This window comes from Nothobranchius furzeri, chromosome 8 (genome assembly GCF_043380555.1).
Source record: "Nothobranchius furzeri strain GRZ-AD chromosome 8, NfurGRZ-RIMD1, whole genome shotgun sequence".
Lineage (NCBI taxonomy): Eukaryota > Metazoa > Chordata > Actinopteri > Cyprinodontiformes > Nothobranchiidae > Nothobranchius > Nothobranchius furzeri.
The window spans coordinates 49,488,735-49,513,060 of record NC_091748.1 but is presented as its reverse complement, the minus strand read 5'-3'; the positions used below and the strand labels follow the sequence as shown (position 1 = coordinate 49,513,060).

General features: G+C 42.2%; 1 protein-coding gene across 1 annotated transcript in view; it reads right to left on the bottom strand.

Moving 5' to 3' along the window:
* The window catches only part of yjefn3 (YjeF N-terminal domain containing 3), a 60,001-nt gene extending 39,760 nt beyond the window's left edge, over positions 1-20,241 (bottom strand). The window contains exon 1 of the mRNA XM_015971613.3: positions 19,828-20,241. Within this exon, the coding sequence (XP_015827099.1) occupies positions 19,828-19,895 (68 nt within the window). The 5' untranslated portion in view covers positions 19,896-20,241. The remainder of the gene's footprint in view (positions 1-19,827) is intronic.
* Positions 20,242-24,326: the final 4,085 nt, after the last annotated feature.

Here is a 24,326-nt window from a genome sequence, read left to right as displayed (position 1 = left end):
TGCCACTCAGCATCATGTGTTACCCTGCTGCCTCTCAGGTCACTGGTTGCCCTTAGCAACTGCCCATCAAAGCACTCAGGTTGAAAGAATTCCTGTACACTTCTGCTGATTGCTTCATTGCAACCGATTTGAGCTCAGAGGAAGCCAACCACTCTGCACATCTACACTTTCTTTCCAGATGATTTGATGCAAAGCAAGTGTTTATTTTTTATACATTTTACTGTGTGGATATTTCTGCACCCTAATTAAAACACATGCACATAAGCAACGGAGCTAATTAAGTTTCTTCATTCTTATTTTTCAACAGTCTATTATCCTGACCTACAAAAGCCTGTTTTAATTTCTGGTTTTATAAAGCACCAATAATCTAGAATCATTTAAGTAAACAAAAACAGAGAGCAATACAAAGGACAAGCTGTTTACATAATCAGAATTCAGTCGGAGCATTCTTCAGAGGGGAAATTAAACAGAGCTGCAATCAGGACCTAGCCGAGCGAGATGGTGAACCTAATTAGTGAAAATAGGTGATAGCCTTCCTGGGAGCAAGCTGTGACATGCACTTTTTAGATAAACGCAAAAGGGACGACGGTGCCTGAGATCTCACAAAGAAGGGTTGTATTTTTAATGAGATGGGGCACAGGCATCTTTCTGCATTTGGAACGATCGGCATGAAGTATTTGTAGGAGTAAATATTATCACTGACACTAAAATGAACTGCACACACACCTCAGACAAACAGATGACCTGTTCACATAACAGTACGCCAAGCAGCATCCCTCCCCAGGGTGTAGCTGGGGTTGGTTTCCATAGTAACCAGCAAAAAACCCCTGTTGAGTGACAAGTGGTTGTAACTAATGAAAGAATGAGTGCTACACAACTCCCACTGGATTTTATTTCAAGCTTTCATGTCCTCTTTACCTCTTTCTCCTACACAGGATTTCCTTCTACCTCATTTGGATCAGCTCTTTCTCTGCTTCAACACACTTATCTTTCCTACCGAGGCAGCATTCGGCGATTTACTAGTGGCCATCACTCTCATTCTGTCACCATGAAAGCTTTTTTCTCTCCGTTCCAAACAGCTCTGACCCATGTAAGCAAGTTTTCCACTAGAGCAGAAGACAAGAAAGTGGCACAAAGATGAATTTATAATTGTTAAAACTTTTTATTTTGTGTTTGAAAGTTAAAGAATAAAAGCAGAGAAAAGAATCAGCTTTTGTTTCAATTCTTTTTTGTTTGTTTGTTTAAATCATTAACTTCTACACATTAACTAGATATGCATCCACCGTGTAAACCAATGGGACATTTTTCTCATAAAAAATATAAATTTACGGTAGTAAATCTTTCCATACTCCTGTTGATTTACAGTCATCTTTCTGCTGCATGTTTAAATTGTTTTTCTAAAATGTTAAACTGTATTTGAGACATTATTGTATACCTTCTATGCTCCTTGTGCAATTTTTTTGTGCACAAGGAGTAAAAACACTATACAAATTAAAAGAACACTTGGGCTTGCTTTTAGCACCCCCTAGAGTCTGTCATTAATAAAACAGAAACAGAAAATCTCCTAGTGCGTTTGTCTTTTTAATACCTTAATCCACATATGTCAGACTCAAGGCCCGCGGGCCAGATGCGGCCCACGGAGCATTTTTATGTGGACCGCGAGATAAATATCAAAAATATATTAAAGCTGGCCCGCTGGCCGATTTTACCGCAAAGACTTCAACTCCCACGATGCCTTGCGGCGTTAGCGCGGAGCTGACGCGCCTCCTCCTTTGTGTTTTTTCCAGCGCCTGCTGCCGGTGTGCAGCTCCGCTGTCTCGGACAAACTACTCCTCTCACTCAGCGCCAAGTTCACTCAGCTATTTTCTGACGTTGAAGCCCAGACACAGAGTTTCTAGCCGCTCAGTAATGTGTTCACGACTGAAAGAGAAAGTTTTCCAACTAACTTCCAGACAGAGCTGATACAACTCCAGCGAGCAGCGACACGCTCAAACCAGCACGACTCTGTGGTTGTGTTTCCTCCCCGACACACAACAACGCGGTCAAACTGCTCAGACATGTTCATCAGCACAAACCTATGTGAGCACCTGTTGTCATCTAATGTTGTCATTATTATGATGAAGATGAACAAAACAACAGGAGTCTCCTCCTCAGCTCAGATCAACCCCATGATGCAGGTATCTGGCTGGAACAGGTGAGCATCACAGTAAACCAGTGGAGCAAACTGAGCTTTAAATATGTTGGTTTTATTCTCTTTTTATGCTCCAAAACATGAAAGTTAACAGGTGAGATGTTGCATTTTCATTTAAGATAAAATGATATTTTTATTTTGTTGTTGGCCCGTGAGAAAAGATTTAAAAGATTTAAAGATTTAAAAGATTTTAAAAATGCTGATTATACCACAAGTATTGAATACCACTGATGCCTTTTATTTAAAACTGACTTGCTCGTGTGTAATTTGGTTATTCCACATTCAGTGTTAATGCAGAAATAAGTTTGTTTCCAAATTTAAAGGTTCAAAATTGCAAATATGTTGATAAAGAAAACGTGCAAATTTGCCGTCACTTTTTCAAAAAATATTAAGTTTGGCCCTCGACTCCGTCCCAGAGTTTCATTTCGGCCCCGTGTGAGTTTGACACCCCTGCCTTAATCCAACAAATGAACTGTCTCCTCAGCCTTCATTGGTTTCTACAGGAGCAGTTCATCACAAAATGAAAACAAAACTTCTGTGTTTATAATCTAAAACATGCAGGGAATCTGCAAGAAGCACACTCCAGCACCAGTATGTTGGCTAGCCACTTTACTACTGATTTAACAGAGTTCCTGGTAATAATGTGACTCCTGAGGGGAGTGATCATGTGACCAGAGGGAAAGGCTGTAGCATGTCGGCAAACCCAAACACAGATTCAGAGCACTGGTTGATCACAGACAGCCAAGTTACTCTATAAACTACAGACAGCTAACCAAGAGGACCATGGCCAAGATCGTTAATGAATGAGCGGGTGAGTGTACGATCGGGACGAGATCACTACCACCAGACAAACTACAAACAAAACAGGAAAATTATACTGAAAAACGCAACAGAATGATCGTTAGGTCAGCATCTAATTTGAATCCGTTTTTGTCTTTGAGGTCTCAGGGTTCTGTAATTTCCGGATGCTGACCCTTGCTTGACCCCTATTGTGGTTGGACATTCTTTTCTTTATTATCTCCGTGAAATGAAAGTTCTATTTGTCTCTTCTGAAGCTCCTCCATGATAAACACATGACAGTAAATTCTAACCAGCTGATCATCTGTCCTGAGGTGAAAACATGGATTGCCATAAGTCATTACTGATTCACGCAAGACACGTGACTTGAGGGGAGCGATTTGGATACTCTGTGTTTTTCTTTTGAGGCAAAAAAATGACAAGTTACTGCAACATTTCTGTCTAGTCTGGATTATGGAGACCTTTTGTATATGAAGACATCAGCACAGTGTCTTGGTAAGATTGATGTGGTTTATTGTGCCTCGCTGGGGTTATTACTAACTGTAGACCACTGACCCATCATTGTGAATTGTATTCTCGAGTGGGATGGCCTTCTTGTCCACCAGGAGGTTGGGACGTTGGTACACCTTCTTTTATAAGGCCATGCTTGGATTACTACCCACCTACATCTGTAACCTAATCCCAAGGAGAAGTATAACTTCTCACAGCCGTCGTGTAAATAATCACCTGTTACTTTGTGTTCCGTTTGCTCGCACCGAACTGGGCAAAGGTGCTTTCGTTCACTCTGCTCCTTCTGCATGGAACAGGCTGCAGGAAAACAGGAAATTAACCGAGTTTATCTCCTTGACTACATTTAAAACCAGACTAAGAACCAGAGGTGTGGACTCGAGTCACATGACTTGGACTCGAGTCAGACTTGAGTCGTTGCTTTAATGACTTCTGACTTGACTTGATAAAATCTATAAAGACTTAACTCAGACTTGAACACCAGTGACTTGCGACTTGAATCGACTTGCATCTGTTGACTTGATGATGACTTGAGCATATTTGATGTTTTAGCACAAAAGTGGAGTTTGATCTTGTACGGCTAAATGCAGCAGCACTCTGTTATAATCAGTTTCAGTTGCACTTTCTGCTTGTTTGAGAAAATAAATTAATCTTTAAGAAGCTTTCATTCTGGAATTTATTTATTATCATTGTCATTAAATTGAAGTTAGACAGATGACTTGATATGACTTGAAAAATCAAAGTTAAGGACTTGGATTTGACTTGGACTTCCACATCATTGACTTTGGACTCAACTTGGACCTGGTTGTCTTTGACTTTGACCTGACTTGAGACTTGACTGGAAAGACTTGTGACTTACTTGTGATTTGCAAAGCAGTGACAGTGCTAAGAATCCTTGAGACGGATTCCCTGTGTTGTAACTGCCTTCTGTAATTTTGTACATAACATGTCTGTGGAGCTGAAAAATGTGTAACTGTAACCTTTGCTGCCTCTTGGTCAGGACTCCCTTGAAAATGAGGTTTTTAATCTCAATGGGACCTTCCTGGTTAAATAAAGAATAAATAAATAAATTAATTAATTAATTAATAAATAAATAAATAAAAGTTGCACGTTTGGTATTCTGGCCACAGGGGACGGTGGAGGCTGAGTGACTTTTCATTCACCCTGTAAAATGTCATTTTAGTACATAATGTCTCAAGAAAATTATTTTTAAACATAAAAAAGTTGCATATTGTGTTTTTAAAGGAAAATGCAGTATACCGGTTCAGAGACACTTGTATGGGAATGAGAAGAAAGAATACTGCTAATCTCTAGTCTGTAAACTCGATTGAAGTGAAACATGTTTGGCTCCTGTAAACATGATTTCATGGCTTCAGTTTTCAACAGCAGAATAAAAAATCCATTTAAGTTTCATTATTTTAAGTCTATTGTTTAGATACGTAAATAGTCACATGGGTTCATAAAATAATTTCCCCAAAGCTTACATTCTCGTTTGTTTCAAATAGGGGTCAGCACCCAAACCATTATGTAATTTTGGCATGTATCACACTGTTGAAGGTAATACTTTTTGTTACCATGACTACCACATTTTAGAAAACTACCAGTCAAGTATTTCTGGAGTATTTCTCCATCCGTGTAATGTGTGGACCGAGCCAGGTTTGCTCTGTGGGCTTGTGTGAGCTCTCAGGCTGGACACTTCAGGCTCTTCCACACATATTAATAACATGCTTTTACAGGTAAAACCTGCAGAAGAGAGAGAAGATGCAGAGTTGTGTAGGTCACTGCCTTGAATAGAGGTGGAAAAGAATGGCTAAAATCGAGCTGCTGTATGGTCTCTTAGCGGTGTTTCACCAAAATAACAGAGATTTCATGGGTTAGCCTCATTTTCTCTTATTGCAGTGACTTCCCACACACACTCTCTCTCTCTCTCTCTCTCTCTCTCTCTCTCTCTCTCTCTCTCTCTCTCTCTATCTCTCTCTCTCTCTCTCTCTCTCTCTCTCTCGCTCTCTCAGACACACACACACACACACACACACACACACACACACACACAAAAACGCATAATATGTAGATTACTTTTGGTTTGGTATTGATTAGGTGAAATGAAAAAAGCCCACCCTCTGTGCGACAGTTCCCTGACTGCCAGTTCCCCAGTTAGGCTCAGCAGAAGTGGGGTGGGAGTGGGAGTGGGAGTGTGTGTGTGTGTGTGTGGGGGGGGGGGGGGGGGGGGGGGGAATCAAAGTTTGTTAAAATCCCTTAGTTAGCAGAGCATTGTAGGTTTTACAGAATCCGTTGCCATGGTAACTGACCCCCTGATCCCACAAGCCGGTTTTAAGACAGAATTCAAAATGACAACAAGCACAATTTTCACTTGTTTACTTTATGGTATACTATTAAAATATCAGGGGAAAAAATTAAACAGCGTTATAAAATGTTATAAAAAGGTCATGAAATACCAGATTGCTGGAATGAAATAGTTCCAATCAAGAGAAGAAGCTGTCAGTCAGGATACGAGTTTTTGCCGCAGAGCTCTATACTCTTAAGTGTGATGAAGATGTTGGGATTTTTGTTTGAGTTTTGTTCACGTGTTGCTTCTTCTCGGTGAAAAGCAGCTTTTTCCTTTTTTTATTTTTGTTTTCCTTCTCTCAGCTTCTTCTACATCTCCCTTGTTAGTCACCATGAACCTGTTGCCCTCACAGCTTTTACACTATATATAATCCTGGATTTCTGCTCTTCCTTTTGACACTATATTGTTTCCTTTGCCTGTTTTTTGGTTCCTGTTTTGTTCTTTTTGTTTTGATTGTGGGGATTTTTCTTTGTGTTTCAACCTGGTTTGTAAGAGTTCTTCTGCTGCCTCACCAACATTTTATTTTTATCATTAAAGTTATGATTGTTTTACAAGCAAATTTGCATCAGTATCTACTATTTTAATCATTTTAAGAAAGATTTAAAATTAATAGTCAAGCATAACAAAACATGTAAATGCTGTTCATCTATCCATCCTACCATCCACCCATGCATGCATTAATTTATACATGTATCCATTTATCCATCCATCCATTTATCCATCCATCCATCCATCCATCGAGGTGTCCATGCATGCAAGCATACATACATACATACATACATACATACATACATACATACATACATACATACATACATACATACATACATACATACATACATACATACATGCATACATGGCATATATACATATATACCGTAAATCCTCTAATACAGGTATTCAATTAAAGGCCGGGTCTCCAATTTGGCCGGTGCCGGAGTCAGCGGAGGTGAATAATGGTCGGTCTCTTACTGTGGCCGGGTGGAATGTGGTAACAAGCAAGTACGGGGGGCGGTTGTGTCATCGTCTTACTTTTGATTTGCCAGTGATAGACCGCAAGGGTAACTTTAACCGTGCGGAGACTAAGGCCTAGTCCACACATAGCCGGGTTTTTTTTTTAAACAAATATCCGCCCCTCCAAAAACTTGCATCCACACCACCGCGTTTAAAAAAAAACTCTGTCCACACGTACCCGGATAAATACGTTGTTAAGGACATGCCAGACCTGTAGGCGGCAGTACTTCCCCCGTTCTTAACCTCGTCCTTCGTCTGTGGTCTTCCGCAAGGAGCAGTAATTCCGCTTGCAAAAACAAACGAGCAAAAAGCGCTTGGACAATTGATAAAGCGAGCGCAGCTCTGAGGGCATCCATGCTGTCGGCTAGTGTAAACACAGGTCGCACACGTGATGTCAGCATTTTTTTGTCGCGAAAAGTGACGTTGCGGACCTTAAAACTCCGGTTTTGTCCGTCCACACGCAGACACCCAAAGCGGAGAAAACGCAGATCTTCACTTTGGCCGGAGTTTTTAAAAAACTCCGTTTTCGTGTGGATGACAGGCCAAAACGTAGAAAAATATCTACGTTTTGGCAGATCCCCGGCTACGTGTGGACAGGGCCTAAGAGGAGGCGAAAATTTGATATCAAGTTCAAAGAGAAGGTGCTAATTATGCTGCACACTCTGGGGAGCAGTAGCAGGGGTGCAGTCGACTTCACTATAGTGACTTTTTATGCCTGTCATCGACTAGTCGCTGTCACGTGATAATGACCGGCAAAATGCAGCCCTCGGAAAAGACAGCAGCCTGCCTGGGGGGGGGGGGGGGGGGCAACGCGCTGTGCCAGTGCGTCGGTACTGACACGCGATCGTTCATGTCGGTTCATTTCCTTTGATGTTTTCTGTCTTTTATTTGCGCCTGATGTGTTTCGCTGCTGTGGAGCGGGGCACATCACCTTGTCCTCCGACGCACCGATCACTGATGCGGCCGGCAAGCAGCGAGCACTCCGCTGTTTTTGCGGTCGGTAGATCTTTTAGAACTGCAGTTCAAAGGTAACTCATAAGGTGAATATATATGAACCCAGGTAGCAGTTTCTCTTTAGGATTGAGAGGAGATGCAGGAAGATAATAAACAGACAGGACAGAAAAATAGTCAAATAAAAACAAGTTAGTTTTTGTACCTGGTGGTTGCAACAAACAGACACCATTGAAGGTAATCAGACGTGAGGAACAGAAAATTAAATAATTATTTTAATGTTTAGAGCAGCAGGAACTCTGAGAGGCTGCAGGCGCATCAGTGAGTTTGCGGCCTGCGCAGGGGGACGGGGGAGAGGGCTGAAGCAGAAACTACCGTTGTTAAAAGAAATGTGTTTAACTTTGAAAATGTGGGCGCAATATTAATTGTCAAAAACTCCAGTGAACCATTATTTTGCTCAAATAGAAATAGAGGCCTGCCTCTAATACTGGCCCTCCTTCCAATAAAGGCCTGGAGCTTGATGAGCTTGAGTCAAATACAGGCCTGGGCCTGTATTAGAGGATTTACGGTGCATACATACAGTACATGGCATACATACATACATACATACATACATACATACATACATACATACATACATACATACATACATACATACATCATACATACATACATACATACATACAGTCATACATACAGTACATACATACATACATTCATACATTTATCATCCATCCATCCATCCATCCATCCATCCATTCATTCATCCATTCATTCATCTAAAGCCATTTCTGTTAGCCAATCAGAGTCGAGGTGTCCAAAAACAGTAAATAAGACTCCAAATTCTGCCGTGTTCTGCTCTGTCTAACTTCTAGTTCCTGAACCAAGAGGGCCAGAGCTTTGTTTCCTTCAGAAATTGACTCACAAGGCCTTTATTTACATATAGAGATTGCTGCAGATGTACTGAAAAAAAAATTGTGAACTTGGTCTTCATTACCAAGAATATATCATGCAATCATGTTCAGAGTGATTGTTGATTTTTAACCAACTCATACTGAAATAAAAGAAAATGACTCCCATCTATCGACATATACATATTGGACAATGGGTTTGCATAAGCTCCAATATCACGTTTTTGAAGAAAATGGAGGTGGCCACCACCTCCATTTTGACCGTGTCACAGGTTCCGTCAAGCCCAGATGATTCCACAGAAGGGAAGAGAGGTGGAGCTGAGGGTGGGGCTGTAAGGCTGGGATCAACTGACGACACCCGGTCGAACTAGCTACAAGCTAACCTGAAGCTAACCCAAAGCTAACGCAGAGGTGGGAGCTAAGCTAACGGAGGTAGCAACCTAGCTACAACAACCAGAGCTTCTGAGTCAGAGATACGCCGGGCTGACAGCTGGGTAAAACCGGGTGGAACACAGAGGTCTCCCGAGACCTCCACAAGCCGGCAGCCGCACAGCAGACAAGCGCCGCTGCGATCTGAGATGCGCAGAGCTGCCGCTGGGGAGAACCAGGTGGAAAAGTTTCCATCCCAGAGCTCCACAAGCCGGCAGCCCGCGCAGCAGACAGAAGCCACGATCAGGGAGGGGAGAACCGGATGGAAAACAGAGGTCCACAAGCCGATAGTCGGAACCCAGCTCCACCAACATGTTATATTTCAACCCATTTTCTAAAGTGCAGCATTATGTTTAATGCACTGGGTTTTACCCTATTACATTTAAATTTCATGGTTAAACAGTACATGTTAAAATCTAAGCTCAGCTCGGCAGTGACCTAAAATACATAAATATAATTTTACTTACCGAAAAAAATGAAGTGGAGACTCCTTGGACGCTCTATTAGTGCAATTAATGCCACAGCAAGTCATTTTGTCCAACAATTACACAAATAATATCCAAAAAGAACACACAAACGCTACAACTAATGGTCTAAGGTGAGAGACTGAAAATGTCCGAACAGTTTTCAGGCGAGGCCGAGGCTCAGACTGAGACCTTTTCCCGGAGCTAGCTCTGCAGTCACGTGGGTCTGAGGCGGCGGTCACGTGGGTCTGATGCTCATTAATTATACAGAATTTTAGGCTTTTAATACACTTAAACAGAAGAGTGAGAAAAAAATTCACCCCCTCAGAGTTGACAATGAGGGCGTCCTCATTCCACGTTGTTCTGGCCGCCAAAATGCGGAAATCCACTGCCAGATCAGCCACGGACCTTTTCCCTTGGGAGAGCGTCCAGAGCTTCTTCCTTATGTCTGAGATGGACTCATGTCCGCCAAAAGTGAGTTTAAATTCCGAGAGAAAATCACAATAAGGTCCTTGTAAATATGAGTCGTCATGACTCTTTGCCTCAGCCCACTTAAGAGCCCTTCCTCGTAACAACCCCACAATGTATGAAATTTTAGCAGAGTCTGAGATGAAGGCCGAGGGACATCGTTCAAAAGCTAACTTTCATTGTAATAAAAAGCTATTGCAATCATCAAACTCACCCCCAAAAGTTTCAGTCTGTGGTGAGGGTGCCACTTGGAAATGAGACCTCTCCATAGGAGTAGCTTGCTCCTGACTGGAAGGACTTACGGTTGCTGTGGCGGCAGATGGTGGTTCTGATGGTTGGGGTGGGTGGTGAGTCTGGGAAAGGGTGTCATGAATTTGACGGACCAGGGTCTCCAGTTGCTGATAACGCTGATTTACTGCTGAGAGTTGTTCCATGACTAGAGGCAGGTTTTGTTCCTGTTGGCTTAAACATTGAGAAATTTTAGATAAAACTGATTCTGCTGGGTTAGAGTTGTGGCCGGATGATTCTGTCATGTTCTGAGGTAGATGCCTAACCCAAGACATGCAGAATCAGAGACTGAGGCGAGTATAAAGGCAAAAACAAAATTTTTATTTTTGAACAGGTGAACTAAGGGCGCACTGGGGTCCAGCGGATGAGAAACAGGAAGCGGCGTTATGCTGAAGCATGGCAGGAAAATGGAGGGGGAGTGAGCCGGGGTGATATCCAGGGCGAGAGTTGCAGTCCAGGAGGATGAAAGCTGACGGATTGAGTTGAGGAGGCTGATTCGGAGAGGGAGCGTGAACGTGGTGGAGAGCAGGTCGGCTGAATGAGAGGTGATGCAGGAACGAACTGGAGAACTTCTTCCAAAGATCGGCAGAGTATCCAAAGATGCAGCAACCTGAGGTAAGGATCCAAAAATATCCACATTAAGTGTAACGTCAAAAAACCAGGCACAAAAACGAATCGAAAGGCGAGCGAAACTCGAAGGGCTAGAGACTACCAGTTAGTAGCAATCATCCGGCGTCAAAGCATGATCACCCTCCTCCTTATGAAGCCGGCCCGCTGATGAGGATCAGCTGTTGCTCCCTCTCCTGCAATCAGAAACTCAGAGATGGTGAATAGTGTGAAGAGTACTCACCCTGGTTCATGACAGGAAATTGGTTAAGGTTGGAAATGAGGGAAAAGATGGTGCACAAGATCAATAGGTGGATTGGTACTGCGTCTGCAGGGATGTGGGCGTTGTACCGATCTGTCGTGGTGAAGAGAGCTGAGAAGGCAAAGCTCTCGATGTACCGGTCAATCTACGTTCCTACCCTCACCCATGGTCACGAGCTTTGGGTAGGGACCGAAAGAACGAGACTGTGGATGCAAGCAACCAAAATGAGTTTTCTCCGCAGGGTGTCTGAAACTCAGAGTAGATCCGCTGCTCCTCCTCATCAAGAGTAGCCGGTTGAGGTGGCTCAGTCACCTAGTTAGGACACCTCCTGGACGCCTCCCTGGTGAGGTTTTCCAGCATGTCCAAAGACCTAAAGGAGACCTAGAGAAGGACCCAGGTCACGCTGGAGAGACTTTGTCTCTCGGCTGGCCAGGGAATGCCTTGGGATTCCACAGGAGAAGCTGGACCAAGTGGCTGGAAAGATGGAAGTCTGGGCCTCCCTGGTGAGGCTACTGCCCCCGCGATCTGACCCTGGATTAGCAGCCGAAAATGGATGGTTTGATGGATTAGCTCCTTTAATGACTCAACTTTTATAACATGCCCATATTATACATCTGACTCTTCAGCTTATTATCTCTCTAAATGGTAAATGGCCTGCATTTGTATAGCACCTTCATAGGGCTTTACAACCCCCAAGGCGCTTCACAACATTATCAGTCACACACACACACACACACACACACACACACACACACACACACACACACACACGCAGGCACGCACGCACACACGCTGGTGATGATGAGCTACAATGTATCCACAGGTGCCCAAAGGCACACTGACAGAGGCCTCGGGCTACTGGCGCCACCTGTCCCTCCGACCACCACCAGCAGGCAAGTGGGCAAAGTGTCTTGCCCAAGGACACAACAGCAGCATTCTCTGGTGGGAACCCGAATCAAACCTGGAACCCTCCAATAACTGCACAAGCAGCTCTACCTGCTCCTCTACCTGCCACTGCTATCCCAAAATGTCCTAAAATGTCACCATATGACAGATCTGGTTTAGTTTATGATATTTTTATTTGTTTGGCAACATTTGGCCTAACTTAAATGAAGTAGTTATCACATTTTGCACAGATAATGTTTAAAGTTTAAGTATGCATGAAAGGAGATATGTGACGTTTATTCGTTTTAGTTTTTTATGATGTAAAACGGTATTGGTTCACATATTCCTTCTTTTCTTTTAGTAAAATAAACATCTGTCTTACTAAAAAAAAAGAAGGAAAATCGGTTTATAACAAAGACAAAATGAATCTGTATCGGATATTAAAAGCTGGACTATATCTAAATATCGGTAAAAAAGTCGACATCAAACATCCCAAATATTTATGATAGAAAAATCCTACCTCACCAAAAATAGAGGTGTTAAAGTGTTTACATGAAAGTTTTTATTCTAAAAAATAAAGTCAGTGCCTCTCTGATGCTTGTACTCTAGTGTTGAGTGTAATGACCTAAAAAAGGCACAGATGAAGATACTGCACTTAAAATTGTAGATTAAGAGTTACCATAACATTTAAAGCTTTACTGTGTAACAAGTGATGTACATATCAGATCAAATCAAACTTTATTCATAGAGCACATTTTACTGCATAGCAACACAACGTGCTTTACAGTAGATAAAACATAAAATAATCAATGATAAAATATGTATACACTCATCAACAAAGTATACACAGTTAAAATACACACTTAAAACATTTATGAACCCATACACATACACACACACACACACACACACACACATAAAACAGAGACAGAGGTTTCTGAGAAATCTAAAATAATGTTGCCTCTTTGGTCTGACTCTGCCTCCCCGCCCCTCGCATTTGTCTTTGACAGCTTGATGAAATTACTTTTTTTTTTCAGCTAATCTAAAATTAATGAAAACTAAAAATGATGGCCAAACAAGATTGGTACTAAATCCTATCTGTCCTCCCTCTCTGCATCTCCACCTCTCTTCCCCAGTCCAGTACATTTGCTCTATAAATAAATGCTGGAGCTGTCACACAGGCAAATGGAGCTGCCAACTTGAGAATTGGTGGCATGAAGCTGAGAGGAGGTAGACAGGCAGAAGGAATAACAATAACCCCAAAGATTTGACTCTTGCAGATGGAAGGACAGGAAGGCAGCTTGGTCTGTGGGCAGTGGCCAGAACAGACGTAGTCATTTCTCTCTCTGACTGAATGTGTGGTGGAGCAGCCTAGCATCATTAAAAAGTTGACCGATAACATTCATCATCATGTTGTCTGCCACTTCAGAACTTTTAGTAGTTTGATGCTTCGACTTCTGACTTTTGCTTTCATTATGTTTTCTGATGCAAATGCAGGAATAAACCTGAAATGCTAAAAAATAAAATGTAAAAATATCATATGTTGCAAGCAAATTGTGCAAAACATTTTTGAAAGGTATTAAAAAGGATCCCTAAACATTTCATGCGGAAGTATTTTCCCTCCACAGTTTGGTTTTCACATTACACACACCTGAACTCTCAGAGTCTACCTGCAGCAGAAAGCTGTCATGTCAAGTTCAAAGCCGGCTTTACTCAGAACAACATTTACAACTTTTGCAGGGCTGCGTATTTCTGTAAGACAGTGAGAAAATGTATCATTCATGTTATTTAATCAGATTTTTCTTTACTAATGCATGCAGCTCTGCGTGTGTGTTTGGATTTATGGGTTATTAAAGAAACCAGAAGTGTTAGAAGCGAGCATCACAACCTTTTCCACACTAAAACAGCATTAGTACATATTTGCATAATGGCTTTTTGCTCCCCTCTGGCACATGCATTACTTACAGTTTGTATATAACTGTATCAGAGCATGGAGTAGCTTCATCAAAATGCTGCCTTGGACCAAGTTACCAGCAGGAAACAACATATTTAACCAACATTTTTCACGGAGTTCTCCCCTAAACTTGCATCAATGCAAATATTTTCCCGTTCACCGACTCTTCCATGCATATCTTTTGTTAATCTGGCTTTTAATTGTCTGAGTTAATTGACTGCCTGCAGAGATCTAAGATGCTGACAACTGGGATAAAGACTCTTGGGTTATAGTTGAGTCTTCCAGCTTCAGCTGCTCAGATGTTAGCACAGATGGTGAAAAATGATAATGCAGGCTCTGCAAAGACTCCAATTAGATATGTTGGTGAGGAGAGTAAATTAAGTTCCAACAACATGATCTAATCAATGCATGGAGACAATATCTTCCTGAGGTTAGTGGAGGTGACTGCATGTGCTCTGTTAATGTCACGGTGAAGGTGTAAATGTGGTTATGTCTCCAGGTGATAAATTTGAATTTATGGTAAAACTGACACAAGCTGAACGAGTCATCTGTGTTCTTTCTGTCAACATAGAAGGAAGATTTCTGTCTTTCATGGAAAAAGAAATCATACATTTGAGCTCAAACAAAGGTGACTAAAGATGTGAAGCTGATTTTTTTAAAGAATATTCAGGAAAATTCAGAAAGCTGAAGCAAAACAAATAAAAATAAAAAATTAGATTTCATTACAGTAGTTTTTTTATACCTAGCCGATGATTCTGGACCTTTTTTCCCCTCACACAATACATCTGACCTAAAGAACACAATGATGTTTTGTCAACTTCCTGAGCATTAAACAGCACATCCAGACAGACTTCCCCAGCAATCACACTTCAGATTTCACAAATTTTAGTTAATGAAGGGGTTTATTATGTGTGAGAGAAAGGGCCTTTGGACCAGGGGCGGCGTTAGGCCCGGCTACTTGGGCTGAAGCCCCGGATGTTTCATGAAAAGCCCCGGATCTAAATCGCGGAAGTAACATGCAGTACCAAAGTCCAACAGAGAGGGAGCAGCTGGCAGTAGTTTGTATACAGCCTGCCTGAGCCTCCACCACTGAAGAAGAAGCCCTTCAGCAGCCGGCTTCTTCTATACTCTCTGCCTGAAACGCATGAGTGAAGATGGACATAAGGACGTTTTTTAGACCAAAAGTACAACGACAGAACCCCAGCTTTGATGAGACTGGTGTTGACTCAGGTTTGTGAGTCTTATTTGAAAATATTTGTTGTGCTGCTGGTTTGCCTAAAGTTAGCTTACTATCAGGTAAAGTTGTTGGAGAAAGAAAGGGAATATTTACTATCATCTCACACTAAACACTAACAGGAACAATACTCTGCCCTGAAAATGCTTAATATGTAGCTTCAGATTAAAATTATGTGGTACAAGACATATATGATGTTGACTAGTGCGTGTCACGTGTGTGTGCGCGCACGCGTGTGTGTATGTTAAGCCCCGGATCTTCTTCAGTCCTAAATCCGCCCCTGCTTTGGACCAGAACCACAGTGCATTTGAAGCATGCAGAACTGAATAGAAGTACAAGAAGTAGTCTAATACAGCTTTTGTTGGACTTTAATGTTATTTGAATTTTCATTTGAACCAGGGGGCAAAAAAAGCACAAAAATCTCTAACAAGGAGATTTAAATCCACACAAATTAGTCCTGTGACATAAAAAATGTCTCATGACTCTGCTTCAAAGTATCCATCTACCCACACAAATTTATAAAAAAAACTTTTGATCTTAATTAGTGGAAAAAAAATCACTGAAAGAGCTACTCTGTTTTCTCTCAGTGGGTTTTTGTCTGATAAGCTTTCTGTGATTTTCTGCAGAGTTTATTCTGGTCGTGGCTTCTAGGAAAACCATGTGTGTGTGTGTGTGTGTGTGTGTGTGTGTGTGTGTGTGTGTGTGTGTGTGTGTGTGTGTGTGTGTGTGTGTGTGTGTGTGTGTGTGTGTGTGTGTCACTAGTTCGATCACATTAATTGAAGGTAGAATATTTACGTTTGTCTGTCAGTGATTGGGATCACAAGTTGGTGCATCTTTAAAGTAGATGCTGAGCAAATTCTGTTCATTATTATTATCATTGGATTACCCAGCCCCGGTGATCAGCCCGACACCGCCCCTCCTCCTCCTCTCTTCCAGGCTGCTGAGGAGCACAGCTGATCTGAATCCTGCTGATGACCAGCACCTGGATAAAAAGGCTGTGCCTTCAGCAGTCTGGGAGGCAGCAGTGCAGGGGTTCTGCTGTCCTCCAGACCACATTTTGGTTTCAACCCCTTCGTTTGTGAGAAATTTTAACTTATAAAAGTTTTAACTCTGATTTGAGAAGTTTAAAGGAAAAATCTCTGAGTGATCCACAGGAAACTTTGGTTCATGTCAACTTAGTTGACTCTGTTTTAAGGTTAAGTCTGCTTTAGTTTTTAGACTTTTATCAACTTTATTGTTTTTTTAAAACCTCTTCAGTATAGGTAAAACTTTTAATAAAGTTTTAACCAGGTGTTTTATATAGCTGATTTGTCTTTTAACTGTTAACCTTATAGTGAATTTTTCGTTTTGCTTTATTTTAATAATGCTCACCATCTGTTTGCACTTGTTTTTAGAACCTTTTATAACTATTAAAACCATTTTAACTCCACTGTCACAATTCTTCTGTTATCCCCTCCTTCACATTTTAACACCTCCTGTCAGGGAAGTAATAGCATTTAATGTCTCCAATCCTAGAAACAGCAAATAAGCTGTGATGGAGTAACTTTCTTCACCAAAGGTAAGGAGCTGTTTTCATTATGAGTGGCAATTTGTTGCTTAGCAACAAACGGTTGCAGCCTAGAGTTCTATGTTCGCCTACTCTTGTTTATCGTTGCCTCACAAAGATAACTCCATTACACTATCATGTTCGAATTGATCTTCTCTCATGCAGTAAATATAACCATTCATTACTTTACTTTGAACACCACATCCTTTCTAAGATAAATTTTGTATTGGTGTTTTTTGTCAAAGGAACTGGGCTTTTAATGTGTTATTTTAAAAGCAAGTAACCACCAACTTCTTTGCTGATAAACTATATAAATGAGTGCAGTGTTTAATTTGTAAATCAAACGTTTCTGAAATGTGAATACTGATGTCAAACCAAAGTTCACTAAAGGTAAAACAGATGCTGGAACATGTGTGTGGGGGGTTGACAAGTAATTAAAATTGCGCCCACATTTTCTAAGGCCTAGTCCACACGTAGCCGGGGTTTTTTGAAAAAGTATATCCGCCCCTCCAAAAACTTGCATCCACACCACCGCGTTTTAAAAACAAACTCTGTCCACACGTACCCGGATAAATACGTTGTTAAGGACATGCCAGACCTGTAGGCGGCAGTACTTCCCCGTTCTTAACCTCGTCCTTCGTCTGTGGTCTTCCGCAAGGAGCAGTAATTCCGCTTGCAAAAACAAACAAGCAAAAAGCGCTTGGACAATTGATGGATCGGGTAGTGACAGAGCGCAGCTCCGAGGGCTTCCATGGTGCCGGCTAGTGTAAACCGTAAACACAGGTCGCACACGTGATGTCAGCATTTTTTTGTCGCGGAAAGTGACGTTGCGGACCTGAAAAGTCCGGTTTTGTCCGTCCACACGCAGACACCCAAAACGGAGAAAACGCAGATCTTCACTTTGGCCGGAGTTTTTAAAAAGATCCGTTTTCTTGTGGATGACAGGCCAAAACGTAGAAAAATATCTACGTTTTGGCAGATCCCCGGCTATGTGTGGACAGGGCCTAAGTTAACACACATTTCTTTTAACAACGGTAGTTTTTGCATCTTTACTGTTCCCCTGCTTCAGCCCTCTCCCCCTGCGCAGCGGCCACAAACTCACTGATGTGCCTGCAGCCTCTCAGAGTTCCTGCTGCTCTAAACATTGAAAGAATAAATTCATTTTCTGTTCCTCACTTCTGATTTCCTTCAATGGTGTCTGTTTGTTGCAACCACCAGGTACAAAAATTAACTTGTTTTAAATTAACTGCTACATGGCTTCCTGTATTTTCACCTCATGAATTATTTTAGAGCTGCAGTTCAAAAAGATCTACCGACTGCAAAAATAGCGGGAGTGTGCGCCGCGCGCAGACCGCACAGGTGCGGTGAAGTCACCAGAGGACAAAACAGATGACAAAACACATCAGACACAACTAGAAGAAAGCAGAAAAGAATATGAGCCGATATGAACGATCGAGTGTTAAATTTGTTTTGGGGGTGGCGACACTTTGAGAATGTTACTGTGGCCGTTCTCAGGACGCATCTGTCTGGAGTGCGTCAACAATCAGAGCTCTGCGCCTCTTAAGCTCAAAATAATTCCTGGAGAGTCCACATGAATAATGTAATATAAGTAGAACCAGGATCGTTTCGGGGCTCCCCCTGGGTGTGCTGAGGGCTTCCAGGAGCTCCGTAGCTCACCCGTAATTCGAATCCTGCACAAGTTTGTCACGTGAGTTGCTAGATCCTAGCAGACGTTTGCCAGAATGGTCCTTTCAAAATAAATTGTTCCCGGATCTTGTTCCGGCAAGATCTGGCTCAAATTAAGCACTGAATGGGTGTCTAATCATGCTGTAGACACGTTTAGTCAACATTTTGGCACGCTAGTGCATCTTAGTTAAAAGTTAAATATTCAGCAAAAAACTGTGAGTGTTGTGCCCTCTTCAGGTAAAAACTCTGCACTACATTTGAGTCTAAATCTGCCATCGCTATTGGCTAAGGGGTACGAAATTATGTTGGCTGGTACATTATGATATCAGATTGTTGTTTTGAGCCTGTGTGTGTGTGTGTGTGTGTTAGCAGCTGGTAGGGGGTGACTTGCCCTTTAATTAGCTTTGACTGCAAATACAATTCTCTTACATATTATATTTCTCTAGTTTAGGTAAGTTCACTATAAAATAGTGATTATGAAAATAAACTATTTTTAAGATGCCCTCCTGAGTGGTCAGATTCGATCAACATGTAGCGCGATTGGCTTTATTAATAACTGGCCAATCAAAGTCTCTAAATCTGATTATCTTTTGTTTGTTTTACCAAGCACAAATAAAAAATGCATTCATTCACTTATTCTTCCAAGTTCATCTTTGAGATCAATTAGAATCAGGCAAGTTGGCAGGTCAGAGGTCTTCTATACAAGAATCAGAGCATCTCATCGATTTGAATTCCTCTGTCACTGAGAAATTAGACGTGAGAAAAAACAAATGACCGTTAACTTCCAATAAAAAAACCATAAAACCTCTCATTGCAGTCAGTGTGATGCTGAATCACGGGACACCTGGCTTACACATCCAAATAAAACATCTTAATTTAATAATCCCTCAGTTTTTTAATTCAATTTGATGCTTCAGTGGCGAGGAAGAGCACAACAAAAATAAGTTCAAGCCCCTGAAGGCAGTGTGGAAGTTCAGTTATCCAGAACATTGTTGTCCCTGATTTTATTATTTCAAAAACACATTTTTGAACCAAAAGTTCTAGCTGAAAACTGGGACATTCATTTAAAATCAGCCCTCAAGAACAGCTGAATGATGTAGGCGCCCGTCTTCGTCTCCCTGTCTGATTCTGACTGCTGCTATCAGACTCTCGCAGGTTTCCAGCAGCCATGTGAACCGGCGTCTGTACTACAGCTCAGTCCGAGAGGGGGTGAAAAGCAAGAGTTTAGAATAGAATAGAATAGAATAGAATAGAATAGAATAGAATAGAAGTGGCCAGGTGCCTACCTGAGGAAACGCAGCGGCTCTATGGTCTCAGCCTCCGCCTCAGCTGAGCTGTGGTTCATCTTGTCCATCTGTTTTCAGCCAGCACGATGCGACAAACCAGAAAAAGGATGAGCTGTTCTCCTCCGGAGGAAAACACTTCCGTTCCTTTTCCCTGACTCTGATTCAATAAACGCCCTGTCTACCTCTCAGCCTGGGAAAGGACTGAGAAATCCAAGCACACTCCCTCCCTCTGTATTCCTCTCCACAGCTCTTGATTGGTTCAGAAGCTGGAAGGTAATTACTGGCTACAAGTGCACGCACGCATACACACACACACTCCACACACACACACATACATACTGAATCTTGCCTCAGTATCTCTCCTTGCTGTCTCTCGCTCACTGTGTCCCCGGCTCAGTCTGTGATGAAAACCAGTTGGCTGTGCGGATCAGCTGCTCACACGGAGAAAGCCAGCCAATTAAGAATCAGGAGGCACGGAGCTCGCCGGCTGATTGGCTCACACCGCCACAATCACAGCTGTTCAGTCATCTGAGGAGCAGGAGCTTGCCGTCACCTGCACATTCACACAGACAGACTGACACAAACACATCATCTCATGCTTTTGTAGCAACAGGAACTCCTCAAGTAGAAAGCGTAGTGCATGCTTAGTGCACAAAAGACAACATTTTTCATTCTAAAAGACAATCTGAAGGTTGAGAAGAACTGAATGGACCAGCTGTCTTATGTTGTAAAGTTCTACCACAAGGCTCAAACAGAAATAGGATAAGCTCATAGTCTTGTCATGCAAACATGAAACTTGTTTGTTCATGTTAATCATATCAGAGGTAAAATTCTGTGTTGCATCAGAAAGCTGGACATTCAGGCCTTGTCCACAGGTAGCCGGGGATCTGCCAAAACGTAGATATTTTTCTACGTTTTGGCCTGTCATCCACACGAAAACGGAGTTTTTTCACACGAAAACGGATCTTTTTAAAAACTCCGGCCAAAGTGAAGATCTGCGTTTTCTCCGTTTTGGGTGTCTGCGTGTGGACGGACAAAACCGGAGTTTTAAGGTCCGCAACGTCACTTTCCGCGACAAAAAAATGCTGACATCACGTGTGCGACCTGTGTTTACACTAGCCGACAGCATGGATGCCCTCAGAGCTGCGCTCGCTTTATCAATTGTCCAAGCGCTTTTTGCTTGTTTGTTTTTGCAAGCGGAATTACTGCTCCTTGCGGAAGACCACAGACGAAGGACGAGGTTAAGAACGGGGGAAGTACTGCCGCCTACAGGTCTGGCATGTCCTTAACAACGTATTTATCCGGGTACGTGTGGACAGAGTTTGTTTTTAAAAGACGTGGTGTGGATGCAAGTTTTTGGAGGGGCGGATATTCGTTTTTAAAAAAAACCCGGCTACGTGTGGACTAGGCCTCACTGAAGCCTCACTTGTTTGCACTAAATCTGGTGGGCTGCTTATATAAACATTCATCGTAATTAGAAGGAAAAAATCTGTCACCCTCATTCCTCCTGCTCTATTAAATCAGCTTGAAAGGGTCTCCAACAACAGCCGTTGAAAGACCTCCTTGTCTTTGGAGTTGGTTTGTTATTTTCGTTGCTTTTAACTCCTCTAACAATGTTAACGCTGCAGTTTTATTCAGATTAAAGCTTAAATAAATAACTTGCTGTCAAGTGATTTCATTTAAATGATCTGAAACCTGAGGAACGGCATCTCGTTTCAGCTGGTGTAGTTTTGTGAAGATCACAAGAAGACGCTTACTGATTGAAGGTATGAGTTTTACTCTATACCGAGCAAACCATGAAATCAAACTGACAGAGCTACCCGATTACTTCATAAATAGTGCTTTAAACATTTGTTTTCTCTGTGGGGAAGTAGTGGCTCAGGAAGGAGAGCGGGTTGTCCAGCAATTGGAGGGTTGTAGGATAGAGCCCGGCTCCTGGCAGAGAATGCTGCTGTTGTGTCCTTGAGCAAGACATTTAACCCACCTTCTCTGCTGATGGTGGTCAGAGGGGCCAATGACAGCTTCATTTTGGAATAAGGTGCTGTGGACTGATGAAAGTAAAATTGAGTATTTTGGGCATAACAAGGGGCGTTATGCATGGAGGAAAAAGAACATTTCCAGAAAACCACCTGCTGCCTACAGTGAATTATGGTGGTGGTTCATCGTGCTGTGGGGCTGTGTGGCCAGTGCACGGACTGGGAATCTTGTTAAAGAGCAAGTCACCCTCTACTAGATTCTAACTCCACTCCCATTACCTGTTTGAAAACTGTGCCACACAGACAGGGCCGGATTATCATTGCAGGGGCCCCTGGGCACAATGTGCTTAGGGCTTCACACCACCAGTGCGGTCTGCGCGAGGCGCGCACTCCACTGTTTTTGTGGTCGGTAGATCTTTTAGAACTACAGTTCAAAGGTAACTCATGAGGTGAATATATATGAAGCCAGGTAGCGGTTTTTCTTTAGGATTGAGAGGAGATGCAGGAAGATAATAAACAGACAGGACAGAAAAATAGTCAAATAAAAACAAGTTAGTTTTTGTACCTGGTGGTTGCAACAAACAGACACCATTGAAGGTAATCAGAAGTGAGGAACAGAAAATTAAATAATTATTTTAATGTTTAGAGCAGCAGGAACTCTGAGAAGCTGCAAGCGCATCAGTGAGTTTGCGGCCGCTGCACAGGGGGAGAGGGAGGGGGCTGAAGCAGGAACGTGTTGGGGGAACAGTAAGGATGCAAAAACTACCGTTGTTAAAATAATTGTGTGTTAACTTAGAAAATGTGGGAGCAATTTTAATTACTTGTCAACTTTTTTCTCCAACGTTAAGACTGCTGCACACAAAAAAAAATTTAATAAAAAAAGACTGCTGCTTGCGTGGGCCCCCTTGTGGCTGTGGGCCCCTGGGCCTGTGCCCAGTTTGCCCATATTATAATCCGGCCTTGCACATAGAGGCATTGCCTGGCAAACAGAGAAGGCCCACAGTGGCATTGTGACATCATACGGTACCAGCTAACATCATAGGGTACCTCTCAGCCAATAGCAATGGTAGACTCTAATTCACTAATAGGGCAGAGTTTTTAACTTAAAAGGGTGCAAGACTGACAGTTTTAGGCAGAATATTTAAATTTTAACTAAGATGCACTAAAATGCCAAATTATTGCATACACATGTCAACAGCATGATTAGACATTCACTAGTTTATCGGCAAAAAAAGTAAATTTGGGGGTGACATGCTCTTTAAAGCTGAGGGATGCATGGATTCCTAAGAGACCAATGTCCATGAATATGTAACAAAGCTGAAGCTGCATCGGGGCAGGATCTTTCCGTCACGATGTAAATCGGGGGGAGGTTAGGACCCAAGATGCAGACCCAGGATGGCACAAGGCAGGAGTAGTGAAAGCGTAAAATCCTTTATTAGGGATAATTGTCCAAAGTAATATCCAAAGGGGCAGGAAGCCAAAAATCTAAATCCAAAAATCTAAATCCAAAAATCCTAATGCGCAAACCTAGAGACCAAGAGACGACGAGAGGGGAATGAGACAACGCTGACATAAACAATGGACCAACGACACAGTGAGACGCAGACAGGGTTTTAAACACAGGGGCAGGATGACTGGGAGATGAGCTGCAGGTGTGTGGGGGAGAGAGAAACTGAGGAAACCTGGTGAAATCAATTTACTAATCAGGAAGAGGAATCTAAGCTGAGAGGGGGAAATAAAACATAACCTATGAATAATAACCAAAAGGGTAGAAACTGAGTGGGCTGGGGAACACAAGGAGGCACATGAGGAACACTAGGAGACACATAAGGGGGACGCAGGACGCAGACCATGACACTTTCAACAAGACAACAACCCTAAACAATGCTCAAAATCTGCTAGAGCATTCATGCAGAGGAACAAGTAGAACGTTCTGGAACAGCCATCTCAGTCTTTATATGGGATTAGATTTGTGGCAATAGGATCAAGAAAAAACACTTTGGAGATCAAACAAATATTAAAGGAGACATAACATGAAAAACCCACTTTTTTATCCATTAACACAGTGTGTTTCACATTTTAAGTGTCTAAGTGAGCAAAAAGGCTTATATTATTCACTGGAGTTGCTATTTAGATATTTAATAATTAAGTTTTGGGCATATTTGTCCACCCGTTCAGTTTTTACATTATCTATTACATCAGTAATTAATTTAGTCAGGATAACTACCAAATATGGTAATGGCCCTCGGCTAAACACAGAGCCAATCCGCCATTTTTTCTTCTCGCTAAGATTTTTTGTAGTCCTATTGGAAAAATGCAGAATGTCTGGTTATTTTAGCCACACACAGCTCAAAACTGTTCCTCGTTTTAAGGAAGGGTGGTGTGGCAGTATTTAAACCCAGGAGCTGATGACACTACTGCTAAAAAAAACACAGAAGAAAAAGTAGTGTGTTTGTGTTTGTGTTTGTGTGTGTGTGTGTGTGTGTGTGTGTGTGCGCGCGCGCGCGTGGTTCGTTCGTTCGT